General features: G+C 36.7%; 1 protein-coding gene across 3 annotated transcripts in view; it reads left to right on the top strand.

The window, feature by feature from the left end:
- Positions 1–20,234, top strand: part of TBC1D5 (TBC1 domain family member 5) — a 328,348-nt gene that overhangs the window by 187,548 nt on the left and 120,566 nt on the right. For all 3 annotated transcript variants that reach the window (XM_069772151.1, XM_069772135.1, XM_069772143.1), the window contains 4 exons: positions 6,033–6,121; positions 7,632–7,682; positions 7,771–7,840; positions 13,182–13,354. In XM_069772151.1, the coding sequence (XP_069628252.1) occupies positions 6,033–6,121; positions 7,632–7,682; positions 7,771–7,840; positions 13,182–13,354 (383 nt within the window). The remainder of the gene's footprint in view (positions 1–6,032; positions 6,122–7,631; positions 7,683–7,770; positions 7,841–13,181; positions 13,355–20,234) is intronic.

The following is a 20,234-nucleotide window of genomic DNA, read 5'->3' on the forward strand; positions in this document are numbered from 1 at the left end:
TGGTGCTGAATAAACAAAAGACATAGTGACTTCTGAAATTTAGGCAAAGTTTACTATTTTAAGTTTTACATAATATTTTAAGTTCTTCCTCAAAATGCTAAAGCCATGCGGTATGTTAGCAAATAGATCCTTTATCTAACCCTGTAGCATCCAAATATAATGCAGCTGACAAATGCTCTTGACTGAAGGATAAGGGTGCTACAAATACCACTTTTATAGTGTTACCTAAAGGAGAGCCTGCTCAAACCATTTTTGATAAAATGGTAAAAAAAGCCTTAAAGCTGCGCTAACTGTGCATCTATATGGATGCAGGCTAAATTAATTTAACATTTGTTCTGAAGGTTTTGAAGCGAGTGCAAGCTTGATACTAAATTAATATAGCAAGACCAGTATGCAGAGTATGAATGCAAGTGTATTTTATTTGTTTCTTCAGGCTATTAACTGTAGAGTAAGTAGAGACTGACAAACTAGGGGATACTCTGTGTGCATGGGCAAAGGATAAACTGTAGAGCAGCAAACTTCAGGTAGGCAGAAATTTTTTCATGACAAAAATACAGAGGTTCAGAAAATGTGAAGATTTTTATAACGCACTGTATGCTTTCATGCATGGTCTGTGACCACCCAGTCCTCAAGCCAGGAAATTAGTGGCGTTTCTCGAAAAAAACGACACATACGAGTTAAAGGAACAGTTACTTCTGAAGAACTGTCTTACAAAGTATATCAAAAATCAAATTTGTAGTTATCAAACATATGAAATCTCTATCAGCTGGTTATTTCTCATGTTTGACAGACTGTGAGCAAGGAATAGTCTTGCATGAGAGCAAGAAAAAATGAGATTTGTGAGCTGTATTTTGAAGGGCACTGCTAAAGAAAACACTTTGGCAGTATTCAGCCTCCCCTTTCTAGTGAATATAGGCCAGAGTACTGATGATGGGAAAATGGAAGAACACATTCCAGCTAATTTACTCTATCATTCATTGAATAAGAAGTATTATTTTACTCTTTGATATGTCTTAAAAGGACTTAATTACCCTCTGCTCATATTTAAAATCCTCTTGATTCCTTAAGAAGAAATAATACCTTTCTGCATAAGGATGGAATATTTAGCCAGATCAAATTTAAAAAAAAAGCCCTGAGTTTCATCACAAGCTGTTAAAGCTATTATTTTCTACTAGGTGACACCCCGTTTAACATAGACCATATTGTTAATAGTTATGGGATTTTATTGAATTAATGAGACTGTTATCATGTAGTAGAATGTCTTGCTGAGTTAATTGAAACTGCAGAGATTATATAAATGGTATTAATGAACTTTGACTGCCTGATGCCTCAGCTTTAATAAAGACTGCTTGGTGGGCTAAATGAACATAGGCAGATAAAAGAACAGGTTCAATTTTGCGAGCCTACAGGCTGTTGACAAAGAAAACTTCTTTACCTCTGTTTTCAACTGGTGTGCATCAGTACTGCAGTAATTCCAGGAAGGGCTTGCCACAGGACTAAGGGGAGAGGTGAAGTGCAGAAAATCAAATAAATTTTGATCATGAAAAACTGTTGATTTAATCTCTCTGAAGTGTGTTCAGTATATCACCCAAGTCTCATGGTGCTGTGCCAAGTCCACAAAATAGCAAATAATTGTGGTTTTCCTCTCTTGTTGTGGACATGTGTCACTTTTATTAGGAGCTTTTCTTTTTTCTTACCTCATTTTAAAAAGGTGGGTTTGTTTGTTTGTTTGTTTAAAGCAATGCTCCTGTTAACTTATGAGTAACAATCCTGCTTTTTTGTCCCGATGTCCCTCTCTTTTTAGATAACATTTCTTTCATGTCCATCAGTACCTTTCTCTGAATTAGCTAATAGGAAATAGGGTATGTGGTGGTGACAGTGTATGTTTTTTTCCCTCTTTTAGCAAATACCTATGTTGCAGTCAATCTTCCTGTCCTACTATTTTTATTGGTTCTGTTTTTACCATTGACTTAAGCCCCACTTCCCATAATTTCCACTACATCAAAGCCTAGCATACTTTCTTGAAAGTAATGGTTACTATTAATTCATCAATAACAGATCACCTCCAAGCTGCTCCTTCTACAGTGACCTGAATACAAAGTCCAAATTAAGGAGTTTGTCTTCATATTCAGTATTCATCATGGGACTGATCCTGTTGTTCTCTATGAGAATTCCTCTGTCTCGTTTGTATGACCACATACAAGAGCTACATTTGCTATTGGAATTATAACAATTGGCCAATAAATAAAAACTTATACTTCTGTCTGTCAGCCTCTGTACAGGACCCAATGTTTCTCTTTCAAAATATTTGGAAAAAGTTATAGATCCTTGACAATTTGCATGCTTATAAATGTAAATAAAGTGTATCTGAAGTTTACAACTTTTTATTGAAACTATTACATAGCATCAGCATATAGTCTTACAAGAAGCAATCAATAATGTTTGTTTAATATGCATATATGCATGAAAGTTGTCTTTGTAGTGGGGTTTGTGGGTTTTTGACCAGCATGAAGTAACATTTTATTTGATGAGGAAAAAGATATTTCTGTCCCTAGTCAAATGGAGTAGAAAGTTGTGAAGCTGTATTACAGATTTTAAAGACAGAATCCTCACTGGGATTGTTGAATTTTTAAATAGCAGCTGTAAATATAAAATCTAAAGAGAATAGTATATTGTACTTAAGGATACGTAAAAATTACTCTTAGCATTCTTCTGTAAGACTGGTGCCAAAATTCTGGTCCTAGTTACACTGAAAACAAATAGTGATGATTAAGCTAAATCACTAGGCTAGCTATTGTTCGCTGATGATTTGATTGCCCTTAGAGAAGTCAATACAATTTTGAAATGCATTGATTCACTTTTCATTGTAGAAATGCTATATTTCTGGTTTTCTTTCTAAACCATAGGCTGTATTATGAAATCAATATTTTGTTGTAGCTGGGAAGTGTCATAAAATTATCTGAGTTCTGTCAACTTATTTATTAACACTAAAGAGTTTTAGTAAACTGCAGCATTGAAAAAATATGTGTATGCATATTACACTGGTGGCTTTTCTTGCCAAGCTAAAAATCTCTAAACATTTGAAGTACTCTTGTAACTGAAAGATCAGAGGTATCTTTTTGAAATCCTGATATTTAATCATCTGTTTGTTTTGGTTTTGTTGTATGTGGGCAGCCACATTATGATTCTACTTTATTATAAAGTTGATAGATTATTATGTTGGAAGAATGTATGATGTGCTTTCATCTTTTATAACTAATTCTTATTTTATGTCCTCTTTCTTTTTCTTCAGCTTATATGTTTACAGCTTAGGTGGTAGTTTTATTAGACAGTCAAGTTTTTGGCATTTCCATTTCTCTTATTTCATGTTAGTATATCAGGGCGAATAAAAGATTAGACATGGAGTTGTTAATTAACCGAGGGCTGTGAGTATGTATGAAAGTACAACCCAGGTTATCTACAGTTTATTTAAATATTTTTGCCACTTATATTTGTTGTCTAATCCTGGACCTACCTCCCTGTCTGTCTTACTCCTTTCCCTCTTGGTATGACCATAAGACTCTGAGAAATCTAAAGCTGTCAATTTGTAGTCTAACCCACGTTGTTGTGCCTGGGAATTTTACGTCAGCTCCTGAAATCTAGTGGTTACATTAGGTTTAATCTTTTTTTTTTCCTAACTGAATTTCTATTTAGTCTTCATCTTTCAAAGTAGTCCCTAAAAGTTCAGAAGTAGGAAGAGAAGGAAAACATCCAAACTTCAGTAGTGTCACTGTCTTTAGCTTTTCCCAGTCAACTGACTGCTATTGCTGCAACCCTACAGTTGAGGTTATAAGTCATCTCAGTCCTGGAGAAATTAAAATTAAATTTCCTAGGATTTCAGTTGATAGCACACAGAGAAATTTCCAAACCTCTTTTTTTTCCTTCAGCGCTGCTAGGTATTGGAATTTCCTCTTACAAACAGATAAGATTCACTAACATGCATCTGAGCACACTCGAAATAGATAATGATCTAGAGAGGGCTTCCACATCTACCTCTCTGCTCAGCTTGGACCACTTAAGGAACACCCTATTATTTCCAGTAACAGTTGAAGGTTTTTAGTAGTTAATGGATCTGTTTTATGCATATGAAGGTGATAAGCTAACTCACTGATATTGAATACTCCTCAAATGCTACATGGAATATCAACTGATATACCAGCAAAGCAGCAGGGTAGCCGTACAGGCAAGTCTTCCGTTGCTCACGTCTGTCCATCACTGAAAGGGCTGGAAAAGCAAGTGGAGAGGCTTCCTAGCTTGGAACTGCAAGCCTAAAAGTAGAACAGCTCCTGTCTGGGGACCCGCCATCTGACTACCGACAGCAGCCTGAAATGCCTGTGAGCTTGATGGGCTAGCCCCAGTGCTCTTTCTGCCAACAGGATAGACAAGATGGTCTTCCTGGCACCCTCTCTGCCCAGAGCAGTCACCTGCAGTTGGGACTGAGGCTCCACTTGGTGACGTAGTTGCAGCTTTGAACGGCAGCACTGCTGGCAGCACACTCTTCCTTCCTCCTACAGCCGGGCAAGGACTTCACCCAGGGCGAGACCCGGCACGGGTAGCCTGGGTGCCTGGCACCAAGCCCCAGCTGTAGTTGGTGGTTTTGGGCTGAGCTCAGGAGTTCCCTCCCCTTGGAGTGATCCCTGTGTCCAGAGGCAGCCAGGCAGGTCTCCACCCTTCATCCCACATCCCTTCCACCGCCAAAGGGCTCCCCTCACTTCTTTTGTATGGGTGACCCCCAGCCCAACGTGTAACTTGCGTAGTTCCTACCTGCCGTCCTAGTCTACCGCTGGAAGCCCAACTGCCCTGACATAACCGAATTCCCCAGTCATGTTACGCCAAATCCTCCTTTTCCCTGATCTAATCTGAGGGAAGGGGCTGAATATCTGCTGAAGATGAGGTTTCATTCTGCAGGCTATAGTTTTACCTGCCAGTGTGTAGCTGCTTGCCAACTGGATTGTTTGTTTCCTGAAGCGGTTGCTTCTGCTCCTGATAACAAATTGACAAGCCCCAGGTGAATCAAGGCGAATCAAGACTCCTTTTTTGTTCCTGATGAGCTCCGGGTAAAAACACCAATAACTGGCCTGGGTAGCCCAGCCATGCCTCTAATGCTGGCCCAAGTCCTCGACTATCCACCAGTTTTTTTCTGTTCTGATGCCTGCATGTTTCTGTATTTTTTCTGTATCTTAATATAGTTTGCATATCTAAGTAATAGTCTGTAATGGAACAGTCTCCTATGCATTGTGTTAGTATAAGTTTATTTTTAATATTGACATAACAAATTAAATGAAAAAAACAAAACCCAAACAACTCATTGATTTCTCATGTCCATAGGATCATAGAATCATAGAGTGGTTTGGGTTGGAAGGGCCCTTAAAGAACATCTAGTTCCAACCCCCCTGCCATGGGCAGGGACACCTTCCACTTGATCAGGTTTCTCAAAGCCCCATCCAACCTGGCCTTGACCACTTCCAGGGATGGGGCAGCCACAGCTTCTCTGGGCAACCTGTTCCAGTGCCTCACCACAATTTCCCAGATAGCTGCCCTTGTCTCCTCTGAAGGCTATTGTTATGCTTTTATCTATGGTTTTGGAACATTATCAAATAAAAAATAATTCAAAATTTTGTAATTTGTCCCTATTGCAGATCTTTGTACTGTGGAACATGATTGTAATTATCATAAATAAAATTCATATTTATGAATTTTGATCTTGGAGTAAACTGCCAGGTGCAGCATTGCCTACCATTGCCAATTTGTTGTCTGTTGTGTTCGAAAAAGGGAGAATAACTTGCTTCTGTATATTATAGAAGAATAAACACTTGGATTTAATCAGAATTTAAGATAAAAGCCATTGATTATGAAACCATTCTGTTAAGAATGTAAATGTTCATGCTTTTAGTTAGTCTTCACCTAATATTGCTGGCTGCCTGATGATATGCATTAGGAACTATTATATGACTGGAAAATCTTACTATACTTTTGCTTCCTTTTATGTTTAGGGTATGCATGAACTTTTAGCTCCCATTGTCTTTATCCTGCATTGTGACCACCAAGCTTTTTCACATGCCAGTGAAGCTGCACAACCAAGGCAAGCATTGTATTTTATTTGTATAGTATTAAAAATCTGCTTTCATAAAAAAATAAGTAAGTTGGCTGGACTAGAACTTAGAAACATGTCTTACTTAATTCTTTGTTTATAATTGATAAATTGATGTCAGAAATTGTTGCCTCCTTATGCTTTGATGGGAATGTCCTTATTTCATCTTCCCTACTACAGCTTCTGAAAGGGGAATTAAAAGTGTAGACATTGGCCCCTTCACAGATAACAGCTGGCAAAAAAAGGGGAGACAAGAAACCTAAGGAAAACCTTAATCGAAAAGCTTACATAACTACCGACCGCTTCACCTCATTCTTATTGCCAGAAGTGGTTTAGTTTTTGTCATTGCAGGTTGGAAGCAGATTAGAGAACTACAGTCATAGAACATGTTACCAACTCTCTTTTCCTCATATCGTAAAGGAAAAAAAAATCAATGTAGACGAATTGTTGTGATTGATATTTCTTTCATCACCTGCAATGTTGTAGCTGCAATATCTGACTATCTTTTGACTTGGTAGTAACATTAAGTTTACCTATTGATTCTCTATTTCACTCAAACTGTGTGTGTGTATGTGTGTGTGTATGTGTGCACGTGTAATCATACACATATATATATAAAATATTACATCACACATGATTGTCTGACAACCAGATTCAGGTGCTTTTTTTTCTTTCCCTATATGTAAACCTTTTTTAAAAAAAAAAAAAAAAGTTGCCTTCTTGTATCTCTTGTGATATTTAAGTGATTTCTTTTCATCTGTCTTTTTGCACTCTCTTTTGGAGTTCAGCAGTGAATAAAAGCCAATTTAATTACATATACTGTATAATGTAACCTCTGTTAGCACCCCTCAACGTGATTGTCCAAAGGCAGTTAAGCATAAGGATGGAGATTATTTACAAGTGCGTGTTTTTATTCAAAGTCTGTCCTTAGATATCCTGAAACTACCTAGAAGATGCTCTTCAGTGCTAAGTAACTTAAAATAACCATGTGTTATGCACAGCATTCTGTTCCATCCCCACTGAAAAAGTAGAGCTAAGCAGCAAAGTAGATGGAAAAGGGGTGCTGTCACTGATTAATTGCTGTTAAAGTACAATAAAAATACAGGCTATTAAAACAAAATAAATTAATGTTTTGATACTGCATATTTGACCAGTAACCATATTTTTTTTGTTTGGGACAAACAGTGATAGATTGTGCAGCAATCAATTATTCTAGATCAAGCATATTCAAATAATACATTGTGACATTCAGTAATTTGTTATTTGGAATAATTAGATGGTTACTTCATTGTAGTGCAGACAAGGCAGCTAATTTGGTTTTGATCTTTATAAAAAGGAAAGACTTCATTTGTTCAGTGGAGTTGCTCTTTTTAATTAAAAAGGCTAGTTTTCTCATTTGCACTTTATATGAAAGTTGGCTTATAAATACATAATAGTACATGCAGAACACTGACCAAAAATAAACATTCACATTTGGATTGTTCACTGTTGCCTTTTTCAGTGAGGAAATGAAAGTTCTTTTGAATCCTGAATATCTGGAACATGATGCCTAGTAAGTGTTAACAACTTCCTTTACGTTTAGTTTGCTCTTATTTGTAATACATTATTTAACACCCAGTTTCTGGTTTTTTCCCCTTCAGTGCAATGTTCACATGTCTTATGAAGACTGCAGAACATTGGTTTTCAACTTTTGAACATGACAGTCAGAAGGTAAATATTGCTCTAAAATGTTTTTATTGTATTTTTAAGCAAAGGTGATTTTTAATATGATTCAAGTAATTTGAAGCTAATAAGGCATCTTCTCTTAAACAACTTGGTTAAAGCAGGCTCAAGCAAGTTTACATTCTTTAGAGGTTCTTCAGAACTTGGTCATAAGCATGTGTGGAAAGTCTTCCAGTTGAGAGTTTCTATCTGTTGAAAGATCACTTGGTAATCAAAAGCCAAATGTGCAAACACAGATTCACCTATCTATGAGTGATGTTCTTGGGTAGCATTCGAAAAAATGCCTGTCATAGGCACATCTACATGCCCAAAACCTGTGCAAATGTCATGTTAAATAAATGTATATAGGCAGTGTTCAACTTATTGAGGCTTGAATTGTTTTCAGCTGTTTACAATATAAACAATTTGCTGTGAAACCAAAACTTTAATCATAGCCTGTCCATCAAAGGGCAGGGTAAATTTTCCCCTGACTTCATCACTCCATTTCCTTACTTTATTTCTTCTTGACCTCAGGGTATTCAAACAGAGGGAATGTCTGTGCCCTCAGATATCCTGTGTAGCTATACAGACACCACTGTATTTAGTATGTTGCTTCTTTGCAGGGACCTTCCAGGGACTATCTAGTCCTTGCCTGTAACCGTTTTTCATGCGTGGCATGAGGGACAATTCCCTCAGTCAATTGCTCAAGATTTCCTTTGAATATTTTTTCCTGTCTCTTTCCCTGTTTACATTTCTGTCTTTTTTTTAATACTGAAAAATGATTTGTGTAATGGAGTGTATGTAGAAGGCTCTAGCAAAACATAGCTATGTTACAGGTATTGCCAAGACTTTCAGTGTATTATATTGTAAAAGAGTTGTCCTCCAAACTTAGTTCCAGCTTGATTCACTTCAGCATTTTTCACATAGACCGTGGGGTGGGTATCTAGAGTTAACAAAAAATCAGTAAGAAATTGGTTGGGTTTGCATGTCCACATGTGTGCACCAAAACCTATATTTGCAAACTGTAATTAGAGAGTACTAGTTTGAGAGGTGTTTTTTTCTTGTCTGTTGAGGGAAAAGGTGTTCACCCAAGACTCACTTAAAAGCTTCTATTTTCTTTAAATGTTTAAATGTATCTGTGTATATATTTTATTAGACATGGAGCACTGGCATCTTGGCCTAAGCTATCTACAGTTATAAATTACTATTTGGATTTGGGTTTTTACATAGTTCTCAGTAACTAAGGATAAAGCATATGAGATACAAATTTTATGAACTTATTACATAGTCACTTTTATTCCAGGAACAAAGCTGAGACATGTTTCTCTGAGTGTAGCTTTTCAGAATTCAGTATATTCAAATGCATTTGAATGTTCCAATTTCTGTGACAGAGGTGGTAAAGTCTGAGGTTGAATTTTATTCTGGGAAATAACTAGGTCTCCTTACAGATTTGCAGTACTTGGGTAGAAGGTGAAAGTTTACATTGCCCTTTCCAGTCCTTTCATGGCATAAAAAATTAACAATGCAAAGCGCATGGATTAATATCTAGTTGTTTGTTCTTGTTCTTTGCAAACATGTATAATCTTTAATAATCCTTTCTTGTACGTATGCCTTTTACAGTCATGACTTTGAGGGTAAGCTACATAATAAAGTCTGAATCTTCACAAAGGAAGCAATGAAAGCATGTGCTCTGAGAGACATGTTACATTTTATAGCCTCTAACAGTTGGTTCCATTACTCCCAATTGCCATTAGAGGAGCTTCTCCAGCTACTCCATTCCCTAGTGGTTAATGAGAGAAATCTGTCCACGGTTTATACTTGTACTATGTCCTAGCCTCTCTTTACTGCTGTAGCATTTGTTTCCTAAATGCATGAATATATAAATTGTATTAGTATCGAGTGCCAGCCATTCCAGTTCATGTTGTGGTAGGTAATGTTTTGTGGCAGGATTTAGTGACTCTGTTCCTAATGCTTGATCTGAATTTTTCAGCTTCATTTCACTGGTACCCACATTTAAACTGTTCTTAGAGGTGAATCTGATGCTCTCCTGTAAACAGTATAGCATATCTCTGAGCCATCCCTCTTTTTGTCTTTTTATTGTGAACTGCATCCCTTTAGGATTGATCATTTATATTTTGTGTTAGCAGTAGATGACTAAACCCGTGCACTTAATTTTTTTCCCAGACTTAGAAGCTCACAAAAAGAAAACGGGTGGTTTTTCTCATCTGACAACTTAATATATACTGAGTATGGGCAGGGGCACAGTATCATGTTGTCCACTTGGCTTCTGTGCTTTAGGCACAGGCACTGTGAGTCACTTCTAGTTAAACATTTTGGCGGCCTAGTTGTACTAGGTTATTTGAGCATCTTTCCGTTTGGGCTGTTTCTTTCACACCAACTGATGTGATATTTTGGAGCAATTTCAACTGACTAAATGTATTGTCATTTTCTCAACCAAATTGTGTGAGAGGAGACAACAGACCTATCACATGCACTCTAGTCATCCACTGAGTTTCTTGGTGGAGTGCACCAAATCGGGAGGCATGGACAGTCAAGGCATTGATTATTGATTGCAACTGCTGTCCCCACAGATTCTGTCATGCTTTGAAGATTTCAATTAATGGGGTGAATTTCTGAGATGCTCATGAACCGCATTTTGATGGATACCATTTACTTATCTCATGCTTTTAAAAATGGCAAGCTAGCATATATTATTTGATGCTCTTAACCATGTTGATAGTCAGTCAGTCTGACAGCAATGTGTCAGTGCGGCATTATGCCAAGGTGCACAAATGCTCTAAGTGACAAATAACTCCAGTTTTGGCACTCCTCCGTAAGAGGAAGCTTGCATTAGTTTTGATACTTAGAATCTCTTGACGCTTGAGCCGGTGTTTAAGGGTCTGTCTTCTAATTTCGTAAAGATGGCTTTAAACGCACAGACAACTAATGATATAAAGGCTAATCTGAGTAACTAGCTAGTCTTCTCATATTACAAGTTCAAATAAGTAGAAAGATTCTAATATTGAGATTTCTATACAAGAATCTATGCCTATAATCAAGGAAACTTTAAAAATACAGAACTTTTGAGTCGTCAGAGTTGAGTGCATGCAGTGGTCAAGCTGAAGTTAAACTCACATTGAATGAACAAGAATACAGTTCATACCCCATATGTGTGCCAACTGATGGACCATGCACAGTCTAGGAATATAGAGAGTTACAGACTGTTATGGTTAGTTTCAAAGGTAAATTGATATGTACATGAAAAAGATTACTATAGACTGGCATTTAACATTAAGGCAATGTTATCATATCATACTGTACTTTAGGAGTGGGTTTGTGTATAGATTAGAAGGAGATTAGTGGATACCCTTTTTCAGTATTTTGCATTCTAGCACATGACCAAGAAAACAATGAAATGGGTCCGAAACAACAATAGGAAATAGCCATACAGTGGAGAAACAAAAATCAGGATAAAAAGAAGACTATCCAATTTGGCGATAAAGAAGTTAATGGAAAATTAGAAAAGGAGGTAGGAGAAATATCCTTTCTCAATGTACCTGCAGCTGTGAAGAACTTTAGTGTTTAAGTAAGCAATGGCATTGCTTATTAGCCCCTAAGATGGTAGGTGTTTATTTTAAATTTCTGTTTGGTAGAACAGAAAAAATTTTGAATGAAAGGATGCCATTTCAGTGAACTTTATTTGACAGTCTGAGGGAGCTTTTGTCAAGCCATTTGCTAGGGCATCTTAAATGGATATATTTTGGTACCACAAAAGCATGGCAAAACCACTGCACTGTAATAGATCAGTCCCTTTGCTGCAATTGCCATAGCAAAGCAACAATTAAGCAGATTTTAAGGTACAATTTATAATCAATCAGTTCTTTAAATAGAAACATTTTACCTGAAATCACTGCTAGCATCATACCATATTTTCTGCAGTACAGAAGTGGAATAATTAAGAAAAAATATTTCAAGCAAAGGAGATCAGCATAAAAAATAGGCTTTTTGGTAGAAATTATTAAGTTTTCGCTGCCGACTTGAATGTTAAACCATGTTGTAAATGACTGAAAAATGTGGGTACTTCTCTTCCTTCCTCTTAAAATGCTCATACAAAGAGAATGGGGTTGAAGAGGGACTATAACCATAGGAAACAACCTTGGGGATAGTTTATACAACAAAAAAATCCTTTCTTTGTTATTGAATTTTAAAAATAATGTGCTTTTCACTGTATTGAACCAAGTCAATTTGTCTTTCAACAGTTTAAGCTGTAATGAAGTCTTCTGAAATTATTTACCCTTTGACCTTGATAATGCTTCTCTATCAATATACTGAGCAAAAGGGTAGAAAAAACAATAACTATCTTCTAAAATGAAGCTTTCAGGTCAGAGAGCCATAATGACAGATTGTAACAAAGTCATTGCAAAATCTTCTCTTCTTACTGTTCCAATTTTCCCTCTTTTATAACTTTAACATTGTTCCTGACAGCTTAATTCTCCATTTCCCTTTCCCCAATCTTTCTCTTGATAGGTTTGACTTGTTCTTTTTTATTTCTCATCCTCCTTTTTACATGTTTCCTATTCAGTGCAGTTCATTACTTGCTGCATTTCTTTCTAGCATTCTGTGTCTTTTTCAATAATACTTCACTCTTTTGCAGGAAGAAGAAATTTAAAAAGCATTATCAGGTTCAAGGATGCTAATATTTCAGTAGTTTTCTTCCTCTGTGTTCACTCGGTGTGTGTCATGTTCTAGATCATGACATAGTTTGCACAACCTTTAGGTCCAACCAACTACCTTCTAACCATCAGCTTCATCTCACTGTTCTATTTCTTTTTTGTTTTAAAAGTTTTCTGATGCTTTATCAAAGTTGCATAGATTTTGAGGTACAGCCACCAGATTTTCTGAGTAAGGGAAGCCTGTTTAGAAAGGATTGTTCAAAAATAAGTTCTTTCCTATTTGGTATGCAATTTATTGTCCTCTGAGGGCATATATTCTCTACTAAGTTACCATTCTTCTGCTTTGCTCTGGAATGACTCAGCCTGCTGATATTAAAGCTAAACTAAAGCTGTCAACATTTTGTCAGAGCATGAAAAGTAAAGCACACACGTAAAAATTGACGCGCAGAACGAGGGGATGAACCTTGGCACGCCTGGGAAGGGGAATCCCACAATACCTTCCACAGAAGTGGATGCTTGACATTACTCTTTTGCTGGAAAAGAAACAAATTATTAATATTTTTATGTTTCTTTGGAAGCCAATGATTACAACAAAACAAAGCTCTTGTAGACAATCCCTGTAGACAATAAGGCTTTATGGGATGTTCTTTTCTTTCCCCTGTTTTCTGTGTCTACAGGAGAAAGATGTGATGATTACACCTATGCCATTTGCAAGGCCACAGGACTTAGGCCCATCTATTGCTATTGTAGCAAAGGTAAACCAAATTCAGGATCATCTGCTGAAGAAACATGATATTGAGCTGTACATGCATCTGAACCGACTGGAAATTGCTCCACAGATTTATGGACTGTAAGTGTTTGCAAAGCATTATTTAATTTAATTTCTTCTGTTTTTAATTCATTACATTAGGACATTTTTTTCCTTAAATTTAGGGTTAGAGGAATGGGACTAAAAAGAAGTACTGCTTCTCTCTTAGAACTTACTCAGTTGGCAGCATTACAGTAAATGACACCCCACTGTTGTATTTGTGGCAGTGGCATTTCCAGTGCAGATAAAGTCCATTCAGCTACATATTAGAGAACTTGACGAAGACTCCCAGTGTAGTGACGAAGTATGTACTGAATCGAGTGCTTATTCTACCTGTGGTTTTCCTATAAGAACGAATGGGATAACAGGACACAAAGAAGCGGGAAAGGGGAAAATTATTGTCACTGAATGGTTTATTTACTTAATTTTATCACCAGTTCAGTATCAGGGAACTTTCCTCTATTGCAATAATGGGGTTTTGAATACTGGTAATTCAGGCGTGGTGGGGCATGTTAAAAGTCAACACATGGAGATAATAAAGTGTCTGTACGCAGAGTCAGCCCAGCTGGTCCATTTTCCATTAAGCTGGCTCAGATCTGTTCAGCTGGTTGTATTGCGTGCCCCCGTTCCAGGGGGGCTTCTCAGGCCAGGCGTGACTTTGGATGTGGCCTTGTCCACGTGTTTGCACAGCATTGCATCCAAAGCAGTTATGTCTGCTATAGTCAGTCTGGGTCAATACAAAGCGGGCAACTTGGATGAGCCATGAGTAACTGTGAATTGACTGTGGTTTTGAGGAAGAATTTTGCCTTCATTGTTTGGAATTCTAGACATTTGATTCATTTTGATCATTCCTTAAAGAAATGGCAAGCTTTATGTGCAGTTGCAGTGGCAGAAAAATAACACTTTCAATTTTTTTTTACTTTTTGCAGTGATGGTGTGAATTTCCAAATATAATTGTGAATTACATTTAACAACTCAATAGAAAGTGTAGAAAGGGAGGGAGGAGGGGACTGTGTAAATGTCAGGCCATAACTGCAATACTTAAGATTAAAGTCTAATTTGATGTTACAGTAAAATGGAAAAATGCTGAGACATCGTATACCCTCAAGAGGAGAGTTGAACTAAGACTAAGTAGTAGTCCCAGACTTACAACTAACATATATTAGGAAGATAAATGTAGTTCTACAAAACTTATTTAAGTAGTTTTGATAGGAATGGGTTACAGGGAGTGGAAGAATAAGCCAAGTAAACTCAAGGTATTAAAAGTATGAAGAGGCCAGATTGTCCTATTATAGTATTTTTTGCATAGTGTAGAGTTGTGTATTTTCTTAATATCTTCACTAGTCTGGAAGAGAAAGCAAGCATCCTTAATAAACTTCAGGGGTAGTAATGAATAAGTAGGCAGTATAAATATCAAGGAAAACAAAAAGACGGTGTTTCTTTTTTATGAAGGCTTATGAAAACACACAGAAAATAAAATAAGATAAGCCTCAGAAATTTGCAAACATATTCTGGGGCAAAAATAATTTGTACTGTAGGTACTTACTTCAGTATAAGACTTTGCCTTTCAGTAAGAGAAATAATTGAAAGAAAAAATTAGACTTTAGCTCAAAACATAACATTATAATAACAGAAGATTGGTGCAGTCTGGTGTGGCATAAATAGAACTGAATCTGAATAAAGAAATTTACAGTTAAGGGAATGAATTATGAGAGAGAGCTTCAGGCTGACTATCAGGAAAACCTTACTAAGAGGGAGCTGTTAGGCTGTAAAATAATATATCAAAATTAACAAAGGAAAAACCATCAGAATATTTTAAAGACAGGCTTTGAAAAGCTCTCACAAATGGATAGTATCATAGAGAATGAGTCTGCATTGGCAGAAGAGGAAAGTAGGTTGCCTGTGAGGTCATATCCTTCTCTGATTTCTGATTTAATATAGAGGACAGGAGAAAAAGAAAGGGAAAGGAACATGACTGTGTTGTATTATTCTCACCTTTAATGATGTCTGAACTCTTCAGAATAGTAATTTCCAGTAGTGAGCCAGCTGACAGTCTCAGATGCTGGATCTTTTCCTGTATTTAACATTTTTTGAACTAGAAACAGCATTTCTTAAACATAATAGGTTATTAATAATTGCTAAACCTAACCCAAGTGCAGAATTCATGTGAGCTTTTTGTTGAAGTTTGTTGTTTTGCTGAAGTTCGTTGGATTTGCCAACAATAAATATTCATCTGTCAGCCTTGATATCACTCAGAAAATATACAAATGGTAGAAGGAAGAGTGGGAACTTTCCTCAAAAGATATTATGGCATTCCTGGTGAAAAGTATCAACAGGAAAGGCTTCTGTTTAGTGGCAGTGTCCCCTAGCCTGAACAAGTTATACAGTTCACTTATTTAAAAATACAGTATTTTATACTTTGCATCCTTCTATAACCTTCTGGGGCAAGCTTACTTACTCTGTATTTTCATACAGTTGATTTCAACCTTTGATGTTTACAAATAGTCCTTTTATTTTTCAAACACCAAGGAGACTTGTTCTGCTGGGAAGCCAGGTACCCTAGTGCGTTGTACATTTTCACATTCAGAAACTGTCCTTTAAAATAAAATGTGGTTACACACTTCTTGAAATCATGCTTACCTGCTTACGAGACCAGCTTTAACAGGCATTTCAGTACGTGTGGTATGACTCATTAATTTAGGTTGCTGTCCAGTAGTGCAAAAGTTGTATGCTGGTTTTGTGGAAAAGTATACTCATTATAGTGTTTATCATATCAATGTTAAAAATCTTTATTTTTTTCTTCATCGGTTAGTTCTCTGCAAACCGTGGTGTCATTAGCCTCAGCCTGGTACACTAAGTTGCACGCTGGGAGGTGCCATCAGTTCAGAAGAAACTTTTTCCCTAGGTAGTTTGCATTTTGTAAAGTTTTAGCTCAAGGGAGTGGATTTCTGTATCTTCTGGAGGGCATGAGTGAACACACTTCACATTACCTGGCTATCTCATTTCATTGCTGATCAGAAAGAGGACTCTGTTAGGTATAGCAAGGTATAGTAGGGTCCTGGCTATGCCATACTTCTGTGCTCTGGTCATTCAGGTTGGTGTCATATACAGTAGGAGCCTTAGCACAGGAATTTCTGTAGCTGGAAATTTTGTGAGACAGCACATTCATTCACTTGCAGTCAGCCGCTGCGTATCCCTGTGGTAATTATTCAGCTGCTATTAATATCAGCCAAAATGGAACCAGCAATACAGAGATAAAGGCTTTGTGCCTTATCATTCTTCAGTCTTCTTTATTTGCCGTGTCTCTAGCTTGTTTTTAGACCCTAAGATAATGTTTTGCAGAATAACATTGTTCCACGTTCCCAGTAGCACTGCGAATTGCATACAGTCTAAGCAAACTATAAGAATTATCTAATCATATCTAACTTTGTACTTTGTAAACTAAAGCACAAGAATGGTTTGAAAATAAATGGAATTGATTACAGTAATAATTCAGTGACATGCTTCCTGATAATAAACTTTTCTCTAAATAAAAACAAAAAAATGTGAAGATTGAACAAAAAGATTGGATACTCTGAAGGGTTGACGGATCGAATATCCAGTTTAATTGTAAAATTAGATGAGTTAACAATGATTAATGTCCTAGATTAAATGGTATTCTAGTGTTAATTTCTTTGACCCTTACATCTAATTCATGTTAAACTACAAAATAATTATTGCAAAACCATTCTGCAGTTTCTGCAGTGGCCAGTGTTTGTAGTGGCAAATTAAGCAGGTTGTGCTCTCAGTTTGAGAAAGGACAAGGCTTGAGTGTTCATATATCTGTATTTTAGGAAATTTTCTTCCATTTAGGGTAATTTGTAGTAGAGGACTTCTTTTACATTTCATTGAAAAGATGAATCCATTGGAAAAAGTCCCGCATAATATCATTGTACTGAGGGTTTCAAAGTGAATTATACTACATCAAATGAAATTCTCATAGAACTACATGCAATAAGTACAGCCACATCATGTAAATATATATGACAAGGTTGTATAGAAATAATGCATACAAAGATAATGACAAGGCATAAGTGTAAAAAGCTTTATTTAAGAACAAAAATTAACTGTTGGCATAAACTCACTAGCTTCTGCATCATAACACTGATGGCAGTATTATATTGGTTAAGCAAACTCTTTCTAAGCACATATCCAATAGACAATAAAGCGCATGCAGAAGTGAGTGTAAATATTTCATGATAGCTTAATCTCAGTACAAAAAAGGCCTTCTTAGAACATTCAGTGCCGATGACTTTGCCTCCTGCTGCCACTCTGCTTTATGGTGATCAATCAGATAGACATACTGCCTACTGCAGTTCGAGATGCAGTTTCAGCCCTTTAGGCTGATACCACAATTATACTTCAGGAAGAAGCCTATCTCATCCAGCAAAGAAAAAAAAAAAGAAGAGAAGGATGCAGACTAAGTTACAGGGTAATTCGGCACGAGTGTAGATTTGAAGGTAGCATTAGAAAGGTTATGTTACAGCAAAGTCAACAGCAGATGTGCTGCTCCACTATTACTATTCTTAGTTGCTTTGCTATGAGCACTGCTGTGGGGCATCCACCTGTTTTAGTTTCTCTCCCATGCCATTATGGTGCCAGGCAGTATTCTTTTCCATAACCATATTGGTCTCTGGAGGGAGAATTTAAAGGATTTTACCTGTGCAGTAAAGGAACATAAATCATATTCATTGTATCCAGGAAAAAAAAAAAAAATATCCCACTAGTCATCAGCATAAGAAATCTTCATGATCTCCAGAAAAAGTGGATCAAAGATCAGTGTTACTAAGGAGAACTTTACAGATCATCCAGGATGCCTGGGTTTATTTTGGATTCTCACACTTCACAAAAAAAATGAGGGAGATAATATATGGCATGGTCCAAACCAATTACAGTTCCTCTGTAGTTTTTAATCCAGTGTCCCCAATTAACCGGACAGCAATTACAATGAAAGCAACTTTGAGCTATTGTGCATGTAGTAGGGGAACCACCAAAATCTGGCCTTGCTATTAAAATAAATGAGTATCTAGCAATGGCTAAGACTAGGCAAATACAAAGTCTTTCTGAACAAAGTAATAATCTCATTTGAATGCCCAGGACCAAATTAATCGTGAACTCAGTAACTGGTAGTGCTGTTGATTTCCAGTAATTATCTTCTGTTTGACTTAAACAAAGCATTACATATAAAGCAGATTTTAATGGAATATAAATCCCAGCTTGTCTGTCAGTAGAGGCCTTGCTAAGGATTTACTGCCAGATGAACAGGCCTTTCTAAGAAAGGTTACCATCCACTCTTGGTCCCACAAATTAAGAAGAGATGCAGTCTACTGGATTTTTAGATAAAGCTTTTGGGGGATGACTCAGACATCTGAAGACTTTACTATGAATTCTATCTTGCATAGTGAAAAATGTGTTGTAAGAAGAAACCTGTAAGTTCAAAGTTAGGTGACAGAAGAAAACACATCTGAAGCTAATGTAGAAAGCTACAGTATATTTTGATGGAGAGAGGGATTGCCTTACCTACTGTTGACATACCAGTTGTATTGCAATGGTTTACTAGCTCAAAGGATTTGCTCTGTGCAAGTAAATGTGGAAAATTCTTGAAGCATCAGGGTAGGTATCTTACTTTCAGGCCGCAAGCAAATCCTACTTAACTCTAGAAGCTGCTTTTCTTCTGTTTTGAAGTGAGGCTACTCACCTTTTCCTGTTCTTAAAGGATAGATATCTGTTGCTCATTGTTGGGTTTCTCCAAAAAGCTTTCTGGTTTGTTGATTGAAAAAATGTGTATTTCATTTTGTGCTGCTTCTTGTTGTGTATTAGGTTAAAAATTACAGTATGATGAACTTCCGATTTTATCTTTTTTCGCGACTGTCACAAATAGTATTTTAGTCTTACCTTAGACTTAAGATTTTAACATATACATAATGTAAAAGCCCACTCTATAAACAGAATGAAGGATTGGTTGAGGTGTCAAAAGTGTTCATCTGAGTTTTACTCTCCTGCCGCATAATTATGTGCTGAGATGATAATGAGTAGTACTGGATGGCTGTGAGGATGGAATGCAGATTTGTCATTATGTTGCTCCTTGATGCAGGTGATGTGCTTCCCATATGAAGTACAGGGAATTATCTTTATCTGGGAAAGAAACAAGCAAGAAGGCTTCCATTTTGACTTTTGTCACATACCCTTAAAAAAAAAAAAAAAATCTGGTGGCATTAAACATAAGTAGGCTTAGAGACCAGTGGATTTGAATAGAATAAATATCTTCTGAAACCTGTGATGAATTTAATAGGAATATATACAGATGTTTGAAAGGCTCTTTGTCTTTTTTTTTCTTCTATTTTTGTAGTCAATAGCTATTGATTATAAAAGCTGAACAATGAATGTAGAAGTTGTACTCTAGAAAGGAATTCAAGGTGCCATATATCAAGTATTTACTTCTCCTTTCCTTTCTTTATACTTAAATCACATCAGCTGTTCAGGTTAACCAGTACTGTTTAATTTTAGTGTATCATTTTGTTTCTTTCAACCACGCAGAAAGTCTAGAAAACTCATGTTGGAAATTGGTACAGAAAATGCAATAGGTAGGTCAAGTAACTGTTGCAGAAGGCAATTACCTCAGCATATGCCTAAAAAATGCAACTGTGCTAGCATGCCCATGTTAACATGATGTTGGTAGGCAAAATACAGCACTTTGGACTTAAGCACTTGCTAGCAACCAAAGCATCTCCTGTAGAATCCAGGCCTGTGGATAATTCATGTTTTGGTTAACCAGTGCTTCATCCTTACTGCTTACTCTTACCTGGTCTATCTGAATCAAGTTAGTATGGGCATGCAAACATGTTACTAGCACGCCTTTTATTTTCCTGCAAAGACATACCTT

This window comes from Haliaeetus albicilla, chromosome 2 (genome assembly GCF_947461875.1).
Source record: "Haliaeetus albicilla chromosome 2, bHalAlb1.1, whole genome shotgun sequence".
Taxonomy (NCBI): domain Eukaryota; kingdom Metazoa; phylum Chordata; class Aves; order Accipitriformes; family Accipitridae; genus Haliaeetus; species Haliaeetus albicilla.